This window comes from Daucus carota, chromosome 5 (genome assembly GCF_001625215.2).
Source record: "Daucus carota subsp. sativus chromosome 5, DH1 v3.0, whole genome shotgun sequence".
NCBI classification, from domain to species: domain Eukaryota; kingdom Viridiplantae; phylum Streptophyta; class Magnoliopsida; order Apiales; family Apiaceae; genus Daucus; species Daucus carota.
The window spans coordinates 37,460,288-37,481,104 of NC_030385.2; the positions used below are offsets into that span (position 1 = coordinate 37,460,288).

The 20,817-nt window shown below is 35.1% G+C and overlaps 3 protein-coding genes across 3 annotated transcripts; all 3 read right to left on the bottom strand.

Annotated features, from left to right (window-relative positions):
* Positions 1-5,812: 5,812 nt before the first annotated feature.
* On the bottom strand, positions 5,813-9,511 carry LOC108221708 (receptor like protein 22). The gene has a single exon (XM_017395569.2). It carries the CDS (start codon positions 9,306-9,308, stop codon positions 5,907-5,909), a length of 3,402 nt encoding a protein of 1,133 aa, XP_017251058.2. The 5' UTR covers positions 9,309-9,511; the 3' UTR covers positions 5,813-5,906.
* Positions 9,512-12,253: 2,742 nt separating this feature from the next.
* LOC108221709 (receptor-like protein 7) lies at positions 12,254-15,466 on the bottom strand. Its single transcript, XM_017395570.1, has one exon. The coding sequence runs from the start codon at positions 15,464-15,466 to the stop codon at positions 12,254-12,256; it is 3,213 nt and encodes a 1,070-aa protein (XP_017251059.1).
* Positions 15,467-16,927: 1,461 nt separating this feature from the next.
* Positions 16,928-19,192, bottom strand: LOC108221710 (receptor-like protein 6). The gene has a single exon (XM_017395571.1). The coding sequence runs from the start codon at positions 19,190-19,192 to the stop codon at positions 16,928-16,930; it is 2,265 nt and encodes a 754-aa protein (XP_017251060.1).
* Positions 19,193-20,817: the final 1,625 nt, after the last annotated feature.

Here is a 20,817-nt window from a genome sequence, read left to right on the forward strand (position 1 = left end):
ACTAGTCTTTTAACATGTTAAAGGCATGAATAAGAGGCATCCATGTTGTAATCAGTACAGAAGAATGTTAAGAACATGTAAAACGCAAGAATTAAAATTAAGGCGGTGGGCAATTTACAACCAAACTAACAATATTTAGAAAGATCTATTGTCATACATTATTAAATTATTTTTGCAACATCAAATTATTTCTGCAACATCCATACACACATAACCTGATCTATCAATAGACTGATTGCATCTGTTACATTCTCATTTCTCCCAATTCCTAACACACACTTATAACATCATCTGTGCTCGATCTTTAGCGGCGGCGAGCTTTACGACATATGTAAGAAACAAGGAGATAAATCATAGCAAGAGCAAAAATTCCCACGATAGAAAACACCATGATCTTACCATCCAAAACATAACTTGGGTCAAGAGTAATAACCATAGTTTCTGGTGGCTCAGGTGCACCATCAGGAGAAATTGCATTGGGAGAAGGAGCGGAAGCCATTGCCTACTTGGATGTTTTACCACAATTCACTAGACTATGGGGACTAAATATTGGAAAAGAATCGAAAAGAACAAAAGTTGGTACAAGTAAGTCTAAAAAACCGTCAGCATTAAACCGGTAGCAATTTAGTGACTTTGTACTCATATAGTATCATACAGTATCTCATTTTGTCATCATTACTTAAATTGTGAAGTTCAGTTTACGGTGTAAACCAGTAACCGCTTAATTTTATATAATATTTGATATTAATAAATATGAAAAATTGTAAAATGTTATAATTTTAGAACTTTTTAATGGGAGAAATCTCAATTTATTTTAATTGACATATAGTATTAGCTATATAATAATAATATTAATTTTACAATCCATGTTTGATATGTTAATTTTCTTCATATTATATAATTGGTGTTATGATTGTATGAATATAGTTTTAAATTATGTTAATATCAAACTTTTATTAGTTTTCCTTGACTTATATATAACCTAGAGAATTTCGTTTGGGCACCATATTTTATTAAACAAATATACTAGACAATGTAGAGAACACTAGGGTGATGACAAGTACACATCTTGTGGTTTTTCCCTGATTTTGTATATGTGAAGCAGTGGCGTAGTCTCAAATAAATTATTTCTTATCTAAATTTATCGGGTGTTCTAGTTTAAAATAATATGAAATTAAATTTTAATATTCTGTAGAATGGATACGGCTCTTGTAATATTTTGATTTCGAAAATGAATAATTAATTAACAAAAATAAATTATTAAGGGAGACTATTCAAAGTGTGATCGAGAAATTAAAAATTTTGAAATAAAAAAAATCATTAAAAACATATTTTTATTTTTAGATTAAATAAAATAGATTAGATTATGTCTTTGAGTTTTACCTTATGTAAGGTGGGAGTGTGGGACTGTCACGGCTCACGCGAGACGGTCTTTAAATAATAAGATTTCGAAAATAATAGTAAAATCAAATGATAATGTAAAATGGGCTGAGAAATACACCAGGTCCAATATGCATCCAATACACATCTGTACATTAAACTAGCTTGGCTTATGTAAGTACTCGGGTAACTTATAATAAAATCATTAATTTTTTCTAAAATCAATAAAAATTATTTATATTAATTATTGATAGTTAATTACTGATAAACATATCTAGTTTGTTGTTGAAAATATTTAAAAAAATCCATCAAATAATCTATAAATATATTGATCTGAGAAAATATTTACATATCTTTCGATTACAATTAAAATACGTGTTAAACAATAAGCACGTGAACCGTCCGAATAATCTGCTTATGGACCAAATATCATTTATCAATATATAATTAGTAAATCGAAAATAAAGTTTTTCTATTTTTCTTTCAAAACAATGTTGAAAATTAATCGTAATATACAAATGACTTTACAGTAGAATCATATTCGTCTAAAATACTTCTACAATAAAATCAAATTTAAAAATCAATATTTTTGCTTAAACTATGTGTTAGATTGTTTGTGTAATATTATACATTGGAATGACCATATTATATACACGTATATGATTAATTATAAAGTTATTTAAGAGATTTTAAAGTTGAACCAGGGTCATAAGAGTCCGTCTAGTATTGTTGTTAGCGGCAATAACATTAGTTTTTTTTACTGAAAAAGTAAATAAAAACCTGTTTTATAAATCTAAAAAATGATTTTCCGAATAATTTAGGGATGATATTAATTTTTATAATATTAGATCACAAAAATAAAATAAGATGTTTAAGAGAATATCTCCTACTAACTTCTATCTTAAATTTAAATTCTGACTTATTTTAATATCAGATCAATATATTATACAAATAATTTCTTCTATTAAAACTTAAAAGTGATTTTAATGAATTTCAAACTACAAGTATGGAGTACAGTAAACTAGCTTTTATTTTTAATATAAATATTTGTGATTGATAGATGATTGAGTGGACAATGAAAAGCAAAGTTGCTAATCTGAACAAGTTACTATATAATGATTCATTGTCCTCCCTAGCTATCTAAGTTACACAGCGGCTCATATATATCAAACAGTTTGTCAGTTTGGTATGGGATTCGAAAGGTGACACGCAAAAAAAAAAATTGATTTTGTGAATTAAATAATTACTTAAATATATACTTTTAAGAGAGTTATTCGATTTTAAGGTGTAGCATGATTGAAATGGCTCAATGAGAGTCAAAGTTTAAACTGGATCAAGGTCATTCATAAAAAACAGTACTGTTTTTTTAATCATATTCCCTGATTAGCTTACCTAAACTTGCTTATATATACCTGTGTAATCAACATTTGTATACGAGAGTCTAATACAGTAGCTAACCGGGGGTCAGATACTGAAAACTTGATTGAAAGAGGAAATGATGTTTTCATAAATTCAAATGAATTGATTAAGTTCCATCTCTTTTGCTTTTAAAATATTTGGATGGAGTGAATTGTAACATTAGCGGGTACATTAGCTGGTACATGCACTTAATGTCATTCAACTATTTAGTAGTACTCCTTGCTAGTTGCAAAGCGGACTAATTTTTAGCGTATAATTAACGTTGTGTTCTTCGATTTCTGGCTTCCTTAATGTTGCAGTCACTTCTTGGTTAAGACTACTTGGTCACGAAACAAATTTCACTCTGTTTATATTTACCATGCATAGCTGCCTAGCTAGTAGTCTAGTACTTATAAATAAGATGAACCTGCCATTGAGCCTCACCTGCATCCTCTCTGCCGTGTAATATTAAGTTTTCCTCACCATATCTATACCTTATTGAATTATGTGTTGGTTAACACGATTTACATGTATTAGATTAGAATTTTAATCCCTTAAAGTTCAAATACAATGGAGTCGAATAGTCATCAAGGACCTTAATTGGTCTCGTACTCTTTGAAAAACATATTTTAGCACAATTAGAAATGTTGTTCGGTGTAGAACAATTGTTATGTATACTTTCCACCTTTTCTATACATGTTATATTTCTGAACTCTTATTGTTTTGTTTTGTCAGGTTGAACTCTTATTGTTTGTTTTCATTCATTGAAGTTAATGTTTTCAATGTAATAACTTTGCTGTACTAGTTGATTCAGGAAACACTCATTAAGAAAGCAAAACCTAAAACTTCCCTAGGGGATTCTAATATTGCCCATTACTAGACACCTAAGGTCAGATGTAAACTCGTATCCTGCACAAGAGATTGTCTGAAATTTGATGCATGGCTTAATATTTATGTACTTGTTTATTCTTTCATCATTTACTTTGAACTACTCTTGAACTCTGTGGAGTCTATGCACTTTCTCTTCACTGCCCTCTAGCTAGCTCATTCTATATATACACCCTTCCATTACATGAAATTCTTCTCCAAGTCTCACATCTTTTCATTTTGCACCATATGAATACCAAGCACTAGCCAGGCACAAATCAAGCAATTATCCATATTTGCATCTAAATCTACATAGTATATGTAGTCCATATATGGTCAGGTAAAAATGGACTACTACTTCATATATGGTAACAACACTAATTACAATGAAACGCAACAGTTGGAGAAGAAAAAGGGTAAGAAGAAAGGCAAGAAACAAGCTTGTGGCAGCAAAGAGGTGAAGTTATCAACAGATCCACAAAGCGTGGCAGCGAGAGAAAGAAGGCACAGGATCAGAGAGAAGTTCAAGATTTTGCAAAGCTTAGTACCTGGAGGATCAAAACTGGACACGGTGTCCATGTTAGAGGAAGCTATTCTCTATGTCAAGTATCTCAAATCTCAGGTATGGTGGCTCATGCATCATCCTCATCAGTCCCAGTACGATCAGAACATCAATATTGACAACACTTACAATATTGATCAGTTGGTTACTAATGAGCATGTGCAAGCATCAGCCATGGTAAATGATGTCAATGGGCTTCATTTACAGAATGTCAATGACTATGAAAATCAAATGAGGCAACAAGATGAAGGTGCTCAGCAAGTTATGAAGGTTGATGATGCATGTTTGGAGTACTCTTGGTAGCAGGATCCCTTGGTTCCTTCTTCCTCATTTCCTTTATTTTGAAGAAAAAAGTGTACTCTTATGGTTATTATAGCTAGGACCAAAAGTTTAGACTGCAGAGTTTCCGATCAAGTGTTTTTTTGCATGAGATGGCCTAATGGTTTAATTCAGAAAAGTGTTTATGATTTGATTATGATTACTGAAAAAATTATCAATTTATGTTATTATTCTTTTGATATTTTTAATTTATTAAATATAAAAGTTATTTATATACCAATAAAATATTATATATTATCTGTGTTATATATTATCTTTTAAAAATAAGTTTATGCATTTTTGCAAAGTAAAATTTGAAATATAAATTAAATGGCACATGCTTAGGTTCATATATGAATCGAGTTAATTATTAATAAATACAACACCTTAAAAAATTTTACTTAAATTTCATCATCAAGTTCCACTTCAAACAACAAATTTGTTTGATAATGAACTTTGAATAACTCCGAATAATATATTCAACTTATTCTCGATCATCTCTTGGTTAGATAGTAAACTTTATTAAACGAAATAAACTCCTGGTCGTGGCTATTATACTTTTCGTTATACAAGAAAGTATCTTGTGAAAAAAAAAATAAAAAACTTATGGCGTGACTTGATTTATTAAACTCAAATTTGATCTGTGAAGATAGACCGGGTTAATTTTCTTTTGAAGATACATATAAAATTTTGTTATTTATGAATATATTTCATATTCTTTCTTGTAATTTTTTAAATATTTGTTAGTCTTAAAAAAAAGGTCTATTATATTTTTAAGTTGATAAATTTCTTTTTGAAACTTATATTGAGCCCAAAATTAAAAAAAATTATAATTGTATTGGAATTCCTAGCAAAAAACGAGAACTCTGAGCGAACTCAATTTTGAATAATGAATACTAAAAACTCAAACCTGACTAAAAAACCTTCGGCTCGTTCATTTCGGACCCTGCATCCTCTCATAAATTTTTTGCATTCATACTGCGGGGACGAACTGCATCATATCTCTTACTTTCTACCTAAAAAATCATAACTCGTGGCCAGGTCTGGCTAGCTTACGATATACGGAGATTTTTGGTGGCCTTCTGTTGGATTGAAGTTCAGATGTTTGATAAAATTCCCTACAGAATGTAAGTTCAAGTATATAATGAAAAAGATTAACTATATTGGTCTTGTGCGTGTAATGTAGGTTGTTTGAGAATGCAACATGCTCGTTAGGACCAGCTGAAAAGTAGACCAATCTGTCCATGAGTATAAACTAGGATTTGGGTTTTTGGAGCATAGAAATACTGGAATTGTAAAAAATTGATCTAATTTATTTCTAGATTTGATGCTATACAATAATAAATACAGCAGGGATATTGAAAGAAAGAAATTTAAGATTCTAAGGTGTCTTGTTTGAGGAAGAAGTAGAGAAGGAGGAACTAGAGGAACTGAAATTCGCCGGTGTCGAGGTATGACACATGCATTTTGGATCATGTACAACTGTGTTTCTGAACATGTCTATTTTTGAACACAGCAGACAGTACCTTCCTCTAAACGTTGTATCTTCCGTTGTCCGGTCTTCTTCATCTGAGTGTGCTGCATTGTATGTGTCTTGATCCTCTTCCACAATGTCGTAGCGAGTGCATATTATTCCAAAACTTTGGAGAATGATATGAGCGAGTTTATCAATCTTATCATTCAACCAATGTGTTCCTTTCTGGAAAAACAGAAGAGGGCCTAGAATTATGGCTGCTCCCACTCCGAAACCCATTCCAGTGACAATGATTTGCCAATCAAAGGATGAGCTTGAATCTTGACGATTATATCGTTCTGAGGATGGTCCAGTTTCAGGTACAGCACATGTTCTGTTCAGGGGTTTCCCACATAATCCCTCATTCCCTCTGAAAGATCCTTCGTCAAATGTTGATAGCTGAGTCCCAAGTGGAATTTTTCCAGTCAGTTGATTATTTGACAAGTTCAAATATGCAAGGAAGTTTAAATTTGCAAGCTCTGCCGGGATGCTTCCACTTAGCTTGTTCGTTGACAAATCCAAGGCTTCAAGTTGTTTCAAGTTTCCAATTAATGGTGGAATCGTGCCTGTGAGTGCATTGTGCGATATATTCAGGATATAGAGCTCTTTGAGTTGGACCACATTTTCTGGTATATTTCCTTCAAACTGATTGCAAGAAATGTCAATGGAGTTGAAGATTGTTAAGATCTTCACAAGCTGTACCTCTAGCCCTTTGCTTGTTACTGTCACGGTGTCTTGATAGTAGAAGTTATTAAGCTTTAAGACCCTAAACCGCAAGTGATTAATCTCTGATTGTGCATCGTCCTTGTATCCCATCATTGCTGTCCAGTTCAAGAAACAATTCGGTGGTACCTTACCTGTAAATTTATTAGAAGCTATGTCGATGATTTGAAGATTTGGCCAATGGCTCTTCGGCCCCGAGCACCGGATGTCTCCATGGAACTGGTTAGAACGCAAAACAAGGACTCGCAGATTTGAAGAATTCTTTAAATAACATGGAAAGGTATCACTTATCTGGTTGTTCCCCAGGTTCAGAACCTCTAACATTGTGCAATTGGACAGAGAATTCGGAACCTTCCCTTGTAATTGGTTTGCATGCAGATCCAGTGTTTTTAAACCGCAGTTCTCCAAAAACGTACCGTTGATATGTCCACTGAATTTGTTATTCCCAAGATTTAGTACAGCAAGAGACTGTCTCTGTCCAAGTAAACATGGTGGGATCACTCCACTAAAATTGTTATTGGACAAATCAAGAACTTGAAGATATGTAGCTTCACAGATGGAAACAGGGATGGTTCCAGTCAGCTTGTTGCTCGAAACAGAAAAGAAATAAGCAAAGGTGAGATTCTTGCCAATATCCAAAGAAATTGAAGAACTGAAATTGTTGTCTGAATAATCCACATATGAAGCAGTTTCAGGTGGTACTGGGATTCTTCCGGTCAGTTGGTTAGAGTGCAAGTCAAGTACACTTAATCTTGGAAAAGCATAAGGTTCTTGGAGACTCACTAACTGATTTCGAGACAAATTTAAATTCGTGAGAGATCCAATTCTCCAAGTCCAGTTTGGTATTGCTCCGTGAATTTGGTTGTCTGATAGGTCTAGTACAGACAATCTTAATTGCTTTCCCAGACGAGGAAAAGATTTTAGCTTGCATGAAGCTAACTTAAATGTGCTGTACTGGGGGAGCAGAGTCTCGCTTGAGCTGTTGTGACTGGTTTCAATTGACAACCTGTTGTACGACAGATCAAGATTGGTTAGATTTGCAAGCTTATGAATCATTTCTAGCTGCAATGAGCCAGCCAACTGATTAGAGGACAGGGAGAGAATGTTCAGCCGTTTGAGTTCAAACCAAGACAATGGGATAGACCCATTCAAGTTGTTGCTACCCAAATCAAGTGTATCTAACTGTGAGCGCGAAGCATCGGAAAAATTGGCGAGTAAACCACCAAACTGATTTTGGGAAAGCTTAATTTGTCTCAATGATGGGAGAGCGAACAATGATGAAGGAATTCTTCCCATAAACGCATTGAATCCAAGATCAACATGTACAAGATTGTCAAGTCCTATGAAATACGTAGAAGGAATTGTACCTGATAATCTATTATGGGAGAAATCTATGTAGGTGAGGTTCTTGGACTTCTGTAACAATGGAATATGACCACTAAGATTGTTGTATGAGAAGTCCAAACGGACAAGGCTTGTGAGGTTTGCCATTGAATTTGGAATCATTCCGCTGAAGTTGCAATTCGTTATCTCCATCCTAGACAACAACCGTAAGTTCCCAAAAGACTCTGGTAACGTTCCTGAGAAATTGGTAAATGTGAGCACCAACGTCCGAAGGGAGCCATTTTGGGGAAATTCTGGTACAGAACCCCGCAGTTCTTTGTTGTCTGACAGATCGAGATCGTTTAGTGTCGGTACTTGTAAGATCCTTTTGGGGAATATCCCCTGCAGATTACAAGAACTGAGATGTAAAACTGTCAAGTTTTTTAAGTTTGCCAAAAACTCTGGAACTGTGACACTCAGATTGTTCTGATCCAAACGAATCTCTGATAGAAACTGAACCCTTTCAAGAGAAGGGTCTATAGGACCTGATATATGACTACTTTTCAAGCTTAGCTTTCTCAAATTAGGAAGTGAAGATGATATTGCTAGAGACCAACTGTTTGCCTGAGTTGTCATGTTGACACCATCCAAATACAATTCGGTAAGCCCTTTGAGATTTTGAACAATCATTTCTAAATTTGGATTCTCAATTTTCAGTGAAGCTTTTCCAGATACAAAAGATGTAGATAAATCAAGAATTTCCAACCTTTTCATTTGCGAAAATCCTTCTGGTATCTGTCCAGCAAATCCACAGTATGACAAATTCAGATATGTCAAACTTGAAAGATTAAACAACCCAGCTGGAATTTCAGTAGAATTGAAATTGTTGTAGGCCAAATTCAGTTTCTGAAGATACCGGAATTGGTATAGACTACTTGAACCATTGATCCCATCAGAGATTCCTTCTCCATCCAGTTCAATGCCAATAACATTACCAGAACTTGTATTGCAGCTCACCCCTTCCCATTTGCAGCAATCCGTGCTCTGATTCCATTTCACAATCTTTGTCGACACCATTGTATCGTACTTCAGACCATCCTTCAGCTGAAACAACAAGTTCTTTTGATCCTCCAGACATTGACCATGAACAGAATTTATTTCAGTGATCAACAAGATTTGGAAAAAGGGTATCAAGAAAACCCAGAAAAAATCTCTATATTTCATTGCACACTCCTATGACAGACACCCATAAGCCTCAAAACATGATAAAATATTTCTGCATCCACACTTCTTGATTATGTTCATGCAGTATTATTCAGACAGAGAAAGATGAAAAATAATTGGTCATATGATGAGCTTGTGGTCAATGTGAACTTGCGGGTGTTTTAGATACGTTTACTATTTTATTTGTTTTGTATATTTGTTTGTACACTATGTTCAAGTCTTAGACGCGTCTTGTTTGTTTTTCTAGAGCTGTGGGCGAGTTGGAGCCTTTTTTATTTTGTATTGGAGTGACTTGATGTATTATTGACTTTGCTTTTTATTTTTATTATTTCTCACTTCTGAAAGTTGTTCATCTGCCATTAAAATTACACGACTAAGGGTTAAAAGTATTATACCCCTTTTGTCACGCTTTGAATTTTGATTAAATACTCCATATTGAATTTACCAAAACAAAGAGACAATTAACAAATAGTAGGTGCCAGACAGCCAGATCCTACCATTTCTTTAATTCATGACGATGAAAATGAAATCTTGAAGTTAAGAATTGTTCGATATATATGTTGTTTTTAATTTTTGAAAACTTTATGCCGGAAATTACGTAAGATTCTTTGGAATCTTAGATTTAAAAAATTTAGATCACTTTAAAAAAAACTTATAAGTCAAATGCGTTGGTGCAGTGTTTCTTTTTCTTTTCTTTTTTTCGAAAGCTCGGATTCTTTTATCCTGCAAGAAAATTTTCTTCAACATATCGGCTGCACTTGTTTCTGTGTTTTTTTTTTTATATAATGATGCGAGAAATTTATGCACTGAGGTGTGACCTTTGTTATGCTCTTTAATGGATTCTACATCTACCGGTTTCAAAATTCTACAGAGGATATGAATACTAATAATGTAGTTCTACATTTATACTCTCAACTAACAGTCTGGAAGCTGTCCTCTTTCATCAACCAAAACTTGTCTCACCGATTAACATCACTGGCTTAAATGTAGCTTATATAAGTCCATTTGACGAATAAATTTAACGACTAGTGATCATACTGATTTGTTGCAGCCAACATGGCAAATCCGTCGGGACAACATGTATAATCTTCCACAGCAAAATTAGAACCTCAAATCTCATTTGTTACCTGGCTCTAGTACCATAGTACCATGTCATGTAACCCGGATATCATGTTAAATTACTAGCTCTCTAATACCTCAATGTGTTAGGACTTAGGAGGAAGCCTTAACCGGATCATATTATACCATGTGCCCTCACATACCTTAGTCCATACTGTCATTATTTGAATGTTGAATTTTCTAGCAGGATTCTTCCATCCGGTACCTTTGGAGGCCACGTTTCAGTTCTGCAGGTTGCAGCCGAATCTCAAATTTCTCTGTCATTTAATTTTTTCATCTTCTGTGTGTTGCTTTCTAACGTATTTAATACATGTACTGCCTATCATTATTCATGTCCTGATTTTCTTGTGATATATGGTTGAGCTTGCTTTCAAAGTATAGGAGCCCAGAATTTACTCTAGATTTACCTGTCACATTCTAATAAACTTCTTCCCGGGTCCAGTCGGAAGACTTCCGCGGATCATACCATCCTAGTACTTATATCGTCCAACTATGCATAACTCTATATTCCAAATTTCCAATAGGATTCGGTGCGTGCACCAGTGCTGCTTGCACTTCTACATTTACCTGTGATTACTACATTCTGCTTCATTTGTAGCTGTAAAATATTACAATCATTCTACAACTGGTTTTCTGTTAATGCTCTTCAGTGTCGTTGCGCATCTCCAAACATAAGAGATATCTTCTGCAATCAATCTTTTCAGAAAGAATGATGCCGAGCACCATAGTTATTTACTCCTCTGGTTTGTTTTGAAATATAGGTCGCTTATTTTTTGCACGTATTTCCAAGTCCATGGTAAAAATCATTATTTTTGAAAAAAAAATTCTGAATAAAAATATATATCACATATTTTTATTGAAAAAAAACAAATTTAAAAAAAAAATGATTTTTAGCATGCGGTCAAAACACTAACAATTGCGTGCAAAAAAATCAAGCGACCTATATATTAAAACAGAAGGAGTAACTTGTTTAATAACATAAATTTGCTTGAAATGAAGTGAAAGTGTGAAAGTGAGGTAGATGCCAAAGTTATTCGTATATACATGTACTACTTGTATTGCATTCATGTAATTTAGGTTAATCAGACACGATTGTTTATATTAGGATTCTTACCTGGCTCAAAATTTCTGAGGCGTAAGTATTCCGCCTCCATCCCAAATTAGATGAGCTAGTTGACTTCGGGCACGTAACTTTAGCTGATTGACCGCCTATTCCGAAATTTATTTTTCCGATTTTTCTTTTATTAATGAAAATTTCATATTTTTAATTTTTATTTGTAAAAATAAAATTTTAAAAATAAATCATGTAGCTATGCGGTCAATGAACCTTAAATTGTGTGCCCAAAATCAACGAGATCATCTAATTTGGAATGGAAGGAGTAAACGGTTAACCTGGTACTCCTGAAACTTTGTATTATGAGATGTCTATTTCTAATGGGCTTCTTAAGTGATTTTCTTTATTGAGAAGAAATTTAAAACAAGAACCCAATGTATAATTATTAAATGTTGTAACCCCAATCTGTTTTTACTTTAAAAATTGTCGTTAACATTATCCATTTGCATTTTTATGATTTCCTTTGTCTTAGTTTATTTTTTAGAACAAGTTATCTATCTATAAAATAATATAAATATATATATTTATTTTTAAGTTCAGCACGTAAAAGATAATCAATAATTTCAATAAAAAAATATTTCTGAAAAATACGAAAAGAGTCAACTGTAATTTTATTTATTGGTGCAAAAAATACTCCATAACAGGGTAGACGAAGACGAAACTCCTCTGCACGAATTGGCAGGTCCAGACGTCCTGTACTTATACGCCTCGGCTACCTTGCCCTATGAATTCCATTCCGTCTTTTTCGTGCCTGATTTTTCCGCTTTGGGGACTGCTTTTGGAGTATCTTAGCAAGAGCTCGATCAACATGTTCAAAGTAATATGCTCTCCAGTTCTTGTAATAGAAAAGAGGCATTACAACGATTTCCAGGCCAACAAAGAACCCGATTACAGCAGATATCATAATTCCCACCGTCATGTCACTGGAATCCTGATTATATGGTTCAGCTTCAGGTACAGGTTCAGCACATGTTCTGTTCAATGGTTTCCCACATAATCCCTCATTCCCTCTGAAAAATCCTTCGTCAAATGTTGAAAGCTGAGTCCCAAGTGGAATTTTTCCAGTCAGTTGATTATATGACAAGTTCAAATATGAAAGGAAGCTTAGCTTTGCAAGCTCCACCGGGATCCTTCCTCTTAGATTGTTCACTGACAAGTCTAAGGCTTCCAGTTGTTTCAAATTTCCAATTGACGATGGAATTCGGCCTGTCAGTGCATTGTTTGATATATTCAGAAGATGGAGTTCTTTGAGTTCAACCAAACTTGCTGGTATATTTCCTTCGAACTGATTGCAAGATATGTCGATGGAGTTAAAGATTGTTAAAATCTTCAGAAGCTGTAATTCTAATCCTTTGACTGTTACCGTCACCCTATCCTGATAGTAGAAGTTATTAAGCTCTGAGACCTTGAAACGAATCAAATGATCGAATTCTGACCCTGCATCATTCTTGTATCCGTTCATTGATGTCCAATTCAAGAAAAAATTCTCTGGTACCTTGCCTGTAAATCTATTGGAAGCTATGTCGATGATTTGAAGGTTTGGCCAATGGCTCGTTGGCCCCTGACAATGAATGTTTCCATGGAATTGGTTTGATCGCAGAACAAGGACTCGCAAACTGGAAGAATTCTTTAAGAAACATGGAAATGTATCATTTATCTGGTTGCTCCCCAGGTTCAACACCTCCAACATTTTACATTTGGCGAGAGATTTAGGAACATTCCCTTGTAAATTGTTGGCATGCAGATCCAGTGTTTTTAAACCACAGTTCTCCCCAAACGTACCGTTGATGTGTCCACTGAATTTGTTATTCCCAAGATTTAGTACAGCAAGAGACTCTCTCAGTCTCTGTCCAAGTAAACATGGTGGTATCACTCCACTAAAATTGTTATTAGACAAATCAAGGACTTGAAGATAAGTAGCTTCGCAAATGGAATCAGGGATGGTTCCAGTCAGCTTGTTGCTTGAAACAGAAAAAAATAAAGCAAAGGTGAGATTCTTGCCAATATCCAAAGAAATTGAAGAACTGAAATTGTTGTCTGAATAATCCACATATGAAGCAGTTTCAGGTGGTACTGGGATTCTTCCGGTCAGTTGGTTAGAGTGCAAGTCAAGTACACTTAATCTTGGAAAAGCATAAGGTTCTTGGAGACTCACTAACTGATTTCGAGACAAATTTAAATACGTGAGATATCCAATTGGCCAAATCCAGTTTGGTATTGCTCCACGAATTTGGTTGTCTGATAAGTCTAGTACAGACAATCTTATTTGCTTTCCCAGATGAGGAAAAGATTTTAGCTTGCATGAAGCTAATCTAAATGTGTTGTACTGGGGGAGCAGAGTCTCGCTTGAGCTGTTGTGACTTGTTTCAATTGACAAATGGTTGTACGACAGGTCAAGATTGGTTAGATTTGCAAGCTTATGAATGGTGTCTAGCTGCAATGAGCCAGTCAACTGATTGGAGGACAGGGAGAGAATGTTCAGCCATTTCAGTTCAAACCAAGACAATGGAATAGACCCATTTAAGTTGTTGCTACTCAAATCAAGTGTATCTAACTGTGACCGCGAAGCCTCGGAAAAATTGGCGAGTAAACCACCAAACTGATTTTGGGAAAGCTTAATCTGTCTCAATGATGGGAGAGCGAACAATGATGAAGAAATTGTCCCCATAAACGCATTGAATCCAAGATCAACATGTACAAGATTGTCAAGTCCTATGAAATACGTGGAAGGAATTGTACCTGATAATCTGTTATGGGAGAAATCTAAGTAGGTGAGGTTCTTGGACTTCTGTAACAATGGAAGAGGACCACTAAGATTGTTGTGTGAGAAATCCAAATAAACAAGGAATCTGAGGTTTGCCATAGAATTTGGAATCATTCCGCCGAAGTTGCAACTCGTTATCTCCATCCTAGACAACAACCGTAAGTTCCCAACAGACTCTGGTAACGTTCCTGAGAAATTGGTAAATGTGAGCACCAACGACTTCAGAAGGGAACCATTTTGGGGGAATTCTGGTACAGAACCCTGCAGTTCTTTGTTGTCTGACAGATCAAGATCGTTTAGTGTTGGTACTTGTAAGATCCTTTTACGGAATATCCCCTGCAGATTACAAGAACTGAGATGTAAAACTGTCAAGTTTTTAAAGTTTGCCAAAAACTCTGGAACTGTGACACTCAGATTGTTCTGATCCAAAAACAACTCTGAAAGAAACCGAACCCTTCCAAGAGAAGGGTCTATAGGACCTGATATAAAACTACGTTTCAAGCTTAGCTTTCTCAAACTGGGAAGTGAAGATGATATTGCCTTGGACCAACTGTTTGCCTGAGTTGTCATGTTGACACCATCCAAGTACAATTCAGTAAGCCCTTTGAGATTTTGAACAATCATTTCTAAATTTGGATTCTCAATTTTTAGCCGAGCTTTATTAGATAAAAAATATGTAGATAGATCAAGAATTTCCAACCTTTCCATTCGGGAAAATCCTTCTGGTATCTGTCCAGCAAATCCACAGTTTGACAAATTCAGATATGTCAAACTTGTAAGATTAAACAACCCAGGCGGAATTGGAGTAGAATTGAAGTTATTGTTGGCCAGATTCAGTTTCTGAAGATACTGAAATTTGTATAGACTACTTGAACTATATATCCCGTCCTGTATTGCTTCTCCATCCAGTTCAAGGCCAATAACATTACCAGAACTTGTATTGCAACTCACCCCTTCCCATTTGCAGCAATCTTCTGTGCTCTTATTCCATTGCACAATCTTCGTTGACACCGTAGTGTCGAACTCCAAACCATCCTTTAGCTGAACCAAAAGGTTTTTTTGATTCTGCAGACATTGACCATGAACTAAAGATATTTCAGTGATCAACAAGATTTGGAACAAGGGTATCAAGAAAACCCAAGAAAAATCTCGATTTTTCATTGCACACTCTTACGAAAGCCTCAAAACATATAAAAATATTTCTGCATCCACACACCACACTTCTTGATTATGTTCATGCAGTATTATTCAGAAAGAAAAATATGAAAAATAATTGGTCATATGATGAGCTTGTGGTCAATGTGAACTTGTGGGCGTTTTAGATACGTTATTCTTCCACTTGTTCTGTATATTAGTTTATACACTACGTTCAAGACTTCAAGGCTTAGAATTACACGACTAAGGGCAAAAAGTATTATATCCCTTTTGTCACGCTTAGAATTTTGATTAAATTCTCCATATTGAGTTTACCAAAACAAAGAAACAATCAACAAATAGGAGGTGCCAGACTCCATATTAAATTCATGACAATGAAAATGATGATTTGAAGTTTGAGAATTGTTCGATATTTTGTAAACTTAGTGCCAGAAATTACATAAGATTCTTCAGGACCTTAGCTTTAAAATTTTAAATCATTTTTAAAAATTTAAAAGTCAAACGCATTGTGTGCTTCTGATATTATCGTACTGATATTCTTTCAGCCAACATGGCATATCCGTCGAGACAACATATATAATCTTCCACAGCAAAATTAGAACCTCAAGTCACATTTGTTACCTTACTCATGCAGGTAACCCAGACATCATGTTACGTTAGGAACTCTCTAATACCTCAAAATGTTTGGAGGAAACCTTAATTGGATCATATTGTACCATCTTTTATAACACAATCTTATTTAGCAGGATTTTTCCGTCTGGTAACGCGTAATGTGCCGCCACTTATCTTAGTCCATACTGTCATTATACGAATGTTGAATTTTCTAGCAGGATTCTTCCATCTGGTACCTTTGGAGGCCACGTTTCAGTTCTGCAGGTTGCAACCAATTCTCAAATTTCTATGTCATTGGAATCCTTCATCTTCTGTGTGTTGCTTTCTAACGTATTTAATATATGTACGGCCTATCATTATTTATGTCCTGATTTTTTTGTGATATATGGTTGAGCTTTCTTTCGATGTATAGGAGCCCAAATTTTACTAACTACACATTTACATGTCACATTTTCATAAACTTCTGCCGCAGTCCAATCTCAAGACTTCCGCGGATCATCCATCCTAGTACTAATATCGTCCAACTATGCATAACTTTAAACTTCCAATAGGTTCGTGGAACCAGTGGTGCTTCCACTTTTGTACATTACCTGTTGATTATTACTACATTCTGCTTCTGCTGCAGCTGAGGTTGATGCCAAAGTTATTTGTATATAATGTGCTATTTGTACTGCATTCAAGTAATTTACTTTAATCAAATACAAGACTAATCTCGTAAAGCATTTTATTTAAATACTTTAAACTTGCAAAGTCCTGTAAAATAGGATTGTTATTTGAGTAGATTGAAACATTACAAGACTAATCTCGTAAAGCATTTTACTTAAATACTTTAACACTTGATCAGCAGCTCCTGATTCATTTCCTAACAGTACCATTTATATGGTTATTCTGTAGATTCAACACCTCTAAGGAGGTGCAATTAGGCAAAGCTGTCGGCACAATCTCTCCCAACTGATTTGCATGCAGGTCTAGGGTTCTCAAACCACGCCCTTCAAAAAATGTTTTGGAAACATTGCCGGTGAAATTGTTATTTCCAAGATTCAATACTTCAAGAACTTTGCTCTTGTGAAGTAAACATGAAGGTATCTTCCCGTTCAATCTATTGTATGACAAATCAAGAACTGCAAGGTTTTTAGCATTGCATATGGACTCAGGGATGCTTCCTGTCAAATTGTTCCTTGAAGCAGAAAAGAAGTATGCAGCACTGATGTTATATCCAATATCAGGAGGAATCGTAGAACTGAAATTGTTGGAAGAGTAATCCGCGTACTCATAGATTGCAGGTGGTAAAGGGATTTTACCAGTCAAGTGGTTAGAGTGCAAGTCAAGGTAACTTAATTTAGGAAGAACATAAGGTTCTTGGAGACTTTTTAACAGGTTATGAGAAAGATTTAACGATGAGAGAGATCCCTGGCCTATATTCCATATCCAGTTTGGTACTTCCCCACCAATTTGATTGTCTGAAAGATCCAAATTTTGAAGCTCTGATTGGTTTCTTAGATCAGGAAATCTTTTCAGGTTGCAAGAAGCCAAATATAACAAGTAGATGCGGGGAAGCAGAGATGTGCTAGAGTTGCTCGGACTTGTTGTAATTGACAACCGGTTGTGAGAAAGATCAAGAGCGTTGAGGTTCTTAAGTTTTTGAAATCTCTCAAGTTGAAGTGTTCCAGAAAGGTTGTTATAAGACAGAGATAGGGATTCTAGTTTTTTTAGCTCGAAAAAGGATGATGGAATAGGTCCATTGAGCTTGTTGCTACTTAAAGTAAGTGTTTTCAACTGAGAAGACGAAGCCCTGGAAAAATTACTCAGAATACCATCAAAGTGATTGAAATGAAGCAAAAAATTCTGCAATGATGGGAAAGCAAACAAATATGATGGAATGCTTCCACTGAAAATATTGAAACTCAGATCAATATGTACAAGATTATCAAGGCCTTCAAAATGAGTCGACGGGATTGGACCAGATAGCTGATTATTAGACAAATCTACATATGTCAAGTTCTTGAACTTACCAAATGATGGGATAATACCTGAGAATTTGTTGTACGCAAAGTTCAAACGAACAAGCTGAGTAAGCTTTGCCATTGATTGTGGGATTCTTCCACTGAAATTGCTTTGGCTTAAATCTATCTCATACAACCTGGCCATGTCACCAATAGACTCTGGCACTCCACCTGAAAAGTTAGTATTGTAGAGGAACAACTCCCGGAGGGATCCATTTCGCGGAAACTCTGGCAAAGAACCCTTGAGCAATTCATTGTACGACAAGCGCAGAGTCTGGAGAGTTGGTATCTGCAAGATCCTTTGCGGAAACACTCCAGTCATATTACAAGAATGAAGACTTAAAGCTGTTAAACCACTCAAGTTCTCAAAAGATTTTGGAATTGGCGAATTCAGATTGTTTCCATCAAGTTCAATCACTGAAAGAAACCTAAGCTTGCCAAATGAAGGATGTATAGGACCGGTAATATGACATTCTGTCAAGCTCAGAATTCTCAAATTAGGCAATGAAGATGATATAGCACGGGACCAATCAGATCCTTGGCTCGACAGATCTACAGCATCAAGATAAAGTTCAGAAAGTTGTGTAAGATTCTGAACGATTATGCTCAGCTTTGGATTTTCTATCCTTAAGGAGTAAGAATAGGAGAGATCCAGAACAACCAACTTTTGCATACGCGAAAATACATTTGGAACTTGACCGCTAAACGAGTTTGACAAGTTCAGATAAACTAAACTGGTGAGATTAGACAGACCAGATGGGATTTCTGTACTGTTGAAACTGTTGGAAGCCAAGTTCAATCTTTCAAGAAACTGAAGTCTGAACAAAGTGCTGGAACTGTTTATTCCACTAGTGATGCCCTCGTTACTGAGGTCTAAGCCAATAACAAGGCCGCTACTTTTTTTGCAAGTTACACCTTGCCAGTGGCAGCAATCTATTGTGGTTTGATTCCATTGAACTAGCTTGGTTGATGACGAAGAGTCGAACGAGAAACTCTGTTTTAGCTGGAGCAACAAGCTTCTTTGAGAGTCCAGGCATTGGCCAGAAGCCAATGACAAAAACAAGCTGATTTGGAACAAAAATGTCAAGAAAAGCCATGAGAAATGTGTAGTTTTCATAGATTAGTGGTGATAATGAATGAAGGTGAAATGAAGTAACTAAAATTTTTGCTTATGTGTGTGGATAATAAATGGATCCTAAATAAAGAGTCCAACCGCACAAGTCAGAAGACTTCAATGTGGTTCCAATGGATGAGTCCAAGATTAGTGTAGTTCTAGATAAACTAAGGAAGAATGGGCAAATGGATTGCGAATAAATGAAAGAAACGCAGAGGAGTGGGGGCTGCGCGACATATTTTTCCTAATGGAGAGGGTACTATCTTTGTCTTCTAGCCTTTTAAGCGAGGGACCTCTTCTAGAAATGGTGGCATTTTGACACCCGTGTGTTACTCGTGATTACAACGGCACCATGCTTTTACGGGTAATAAACAAGTTAGCAAGGCTACTGGTTCCTTTGTGTAGGGTTGAGCACTGGGTCCAAAACCGGACCAAATTGAATAAAACAAAATTGAAATTTCATTTTTATTTCCCCATTGAATTGAATTCGATTTGATCCAACACGTCCCGGTTTTGAAGAAAGAAATTCTTTTTAAAATAGAAAATCATACTATAAATAAAATTAAAATCCATGAATTATTTAAAAAAAATATTAATGACTAATCACCACTTCACCTATCAAAATCCTGATTATCTCTTCCAACACAAACGAAAGCTGTATTGGAGCTGGAGACAAGAAAGTGAAGTTGATATGTCTATCAAAATATTGACAATTCGATAAGTTTCTTAACCTTCCTCTTGTTTCAACATCTATTATGTGATTATCTCCGCGTATATATGAATATTGTTATTTGTTGATAGGGCTGATTTGCATTTGATTAATATAATTTAGTTCAGAGTCTATGATCATTGCTTTTTAGTGATTATAGGTTTGATCTTTCGCACCATAATTAGACTCCATCCGAAGCAAAATTACATATACTACTAATTATATAATATATATATAGAAGTAAAACTATAAGAATCAAAAAGGTTAGGCGAGATTACTTCTCTATTTTGAAGAGAAAACGAATGGTTAAGTTCATCCTTTCAGAGATCCCATGGCTGCTTGTTTGCTTTGTGTGTGTTTTTGTTTTTTTCAGGGATATATGAAAACTAAAGAAAGCTACCGACGAGACTAGGCTAATGACTCCACGATCTTGTACGAGAGAGACAGGATAGCGGTGGTAGCCGAAGAGGATGGTGGTGACGGCGGCAGTTTCGAGATCAGAATGAGATCCGTGTGTCGGTTTCAGAAAAGATGCATTAATTGTGCCTTAATTGCGGCGTTAATGTTTTGTTAATTGTGCTTTAATTGAAGGTTTAATTGTCTCTTTTATGAGTTATGTTTGTGGAATATTTTGACCACAATTAAGTGTCATTTATTGACTTGTTTTTATTTTTAATTAATTACTATTTAATGTTGGTGCATTTGAATTGTTTCCATATTATTTTATCTTTAGTGTTCGCTAACTATTTTTATTTAATGTTTATAATATCTTGCAGGTTCAATGTTAAATATTGCACTCTGCGGAATTTTAGAGGTAGCAGATGGAAAAGGACATAAGTGTACAAATCATTATAGCATCGGAGGATACGAGTTTTATCTTGTAATTTCTTTGTAAAGGATGTATATTTGCTTTGTAGGG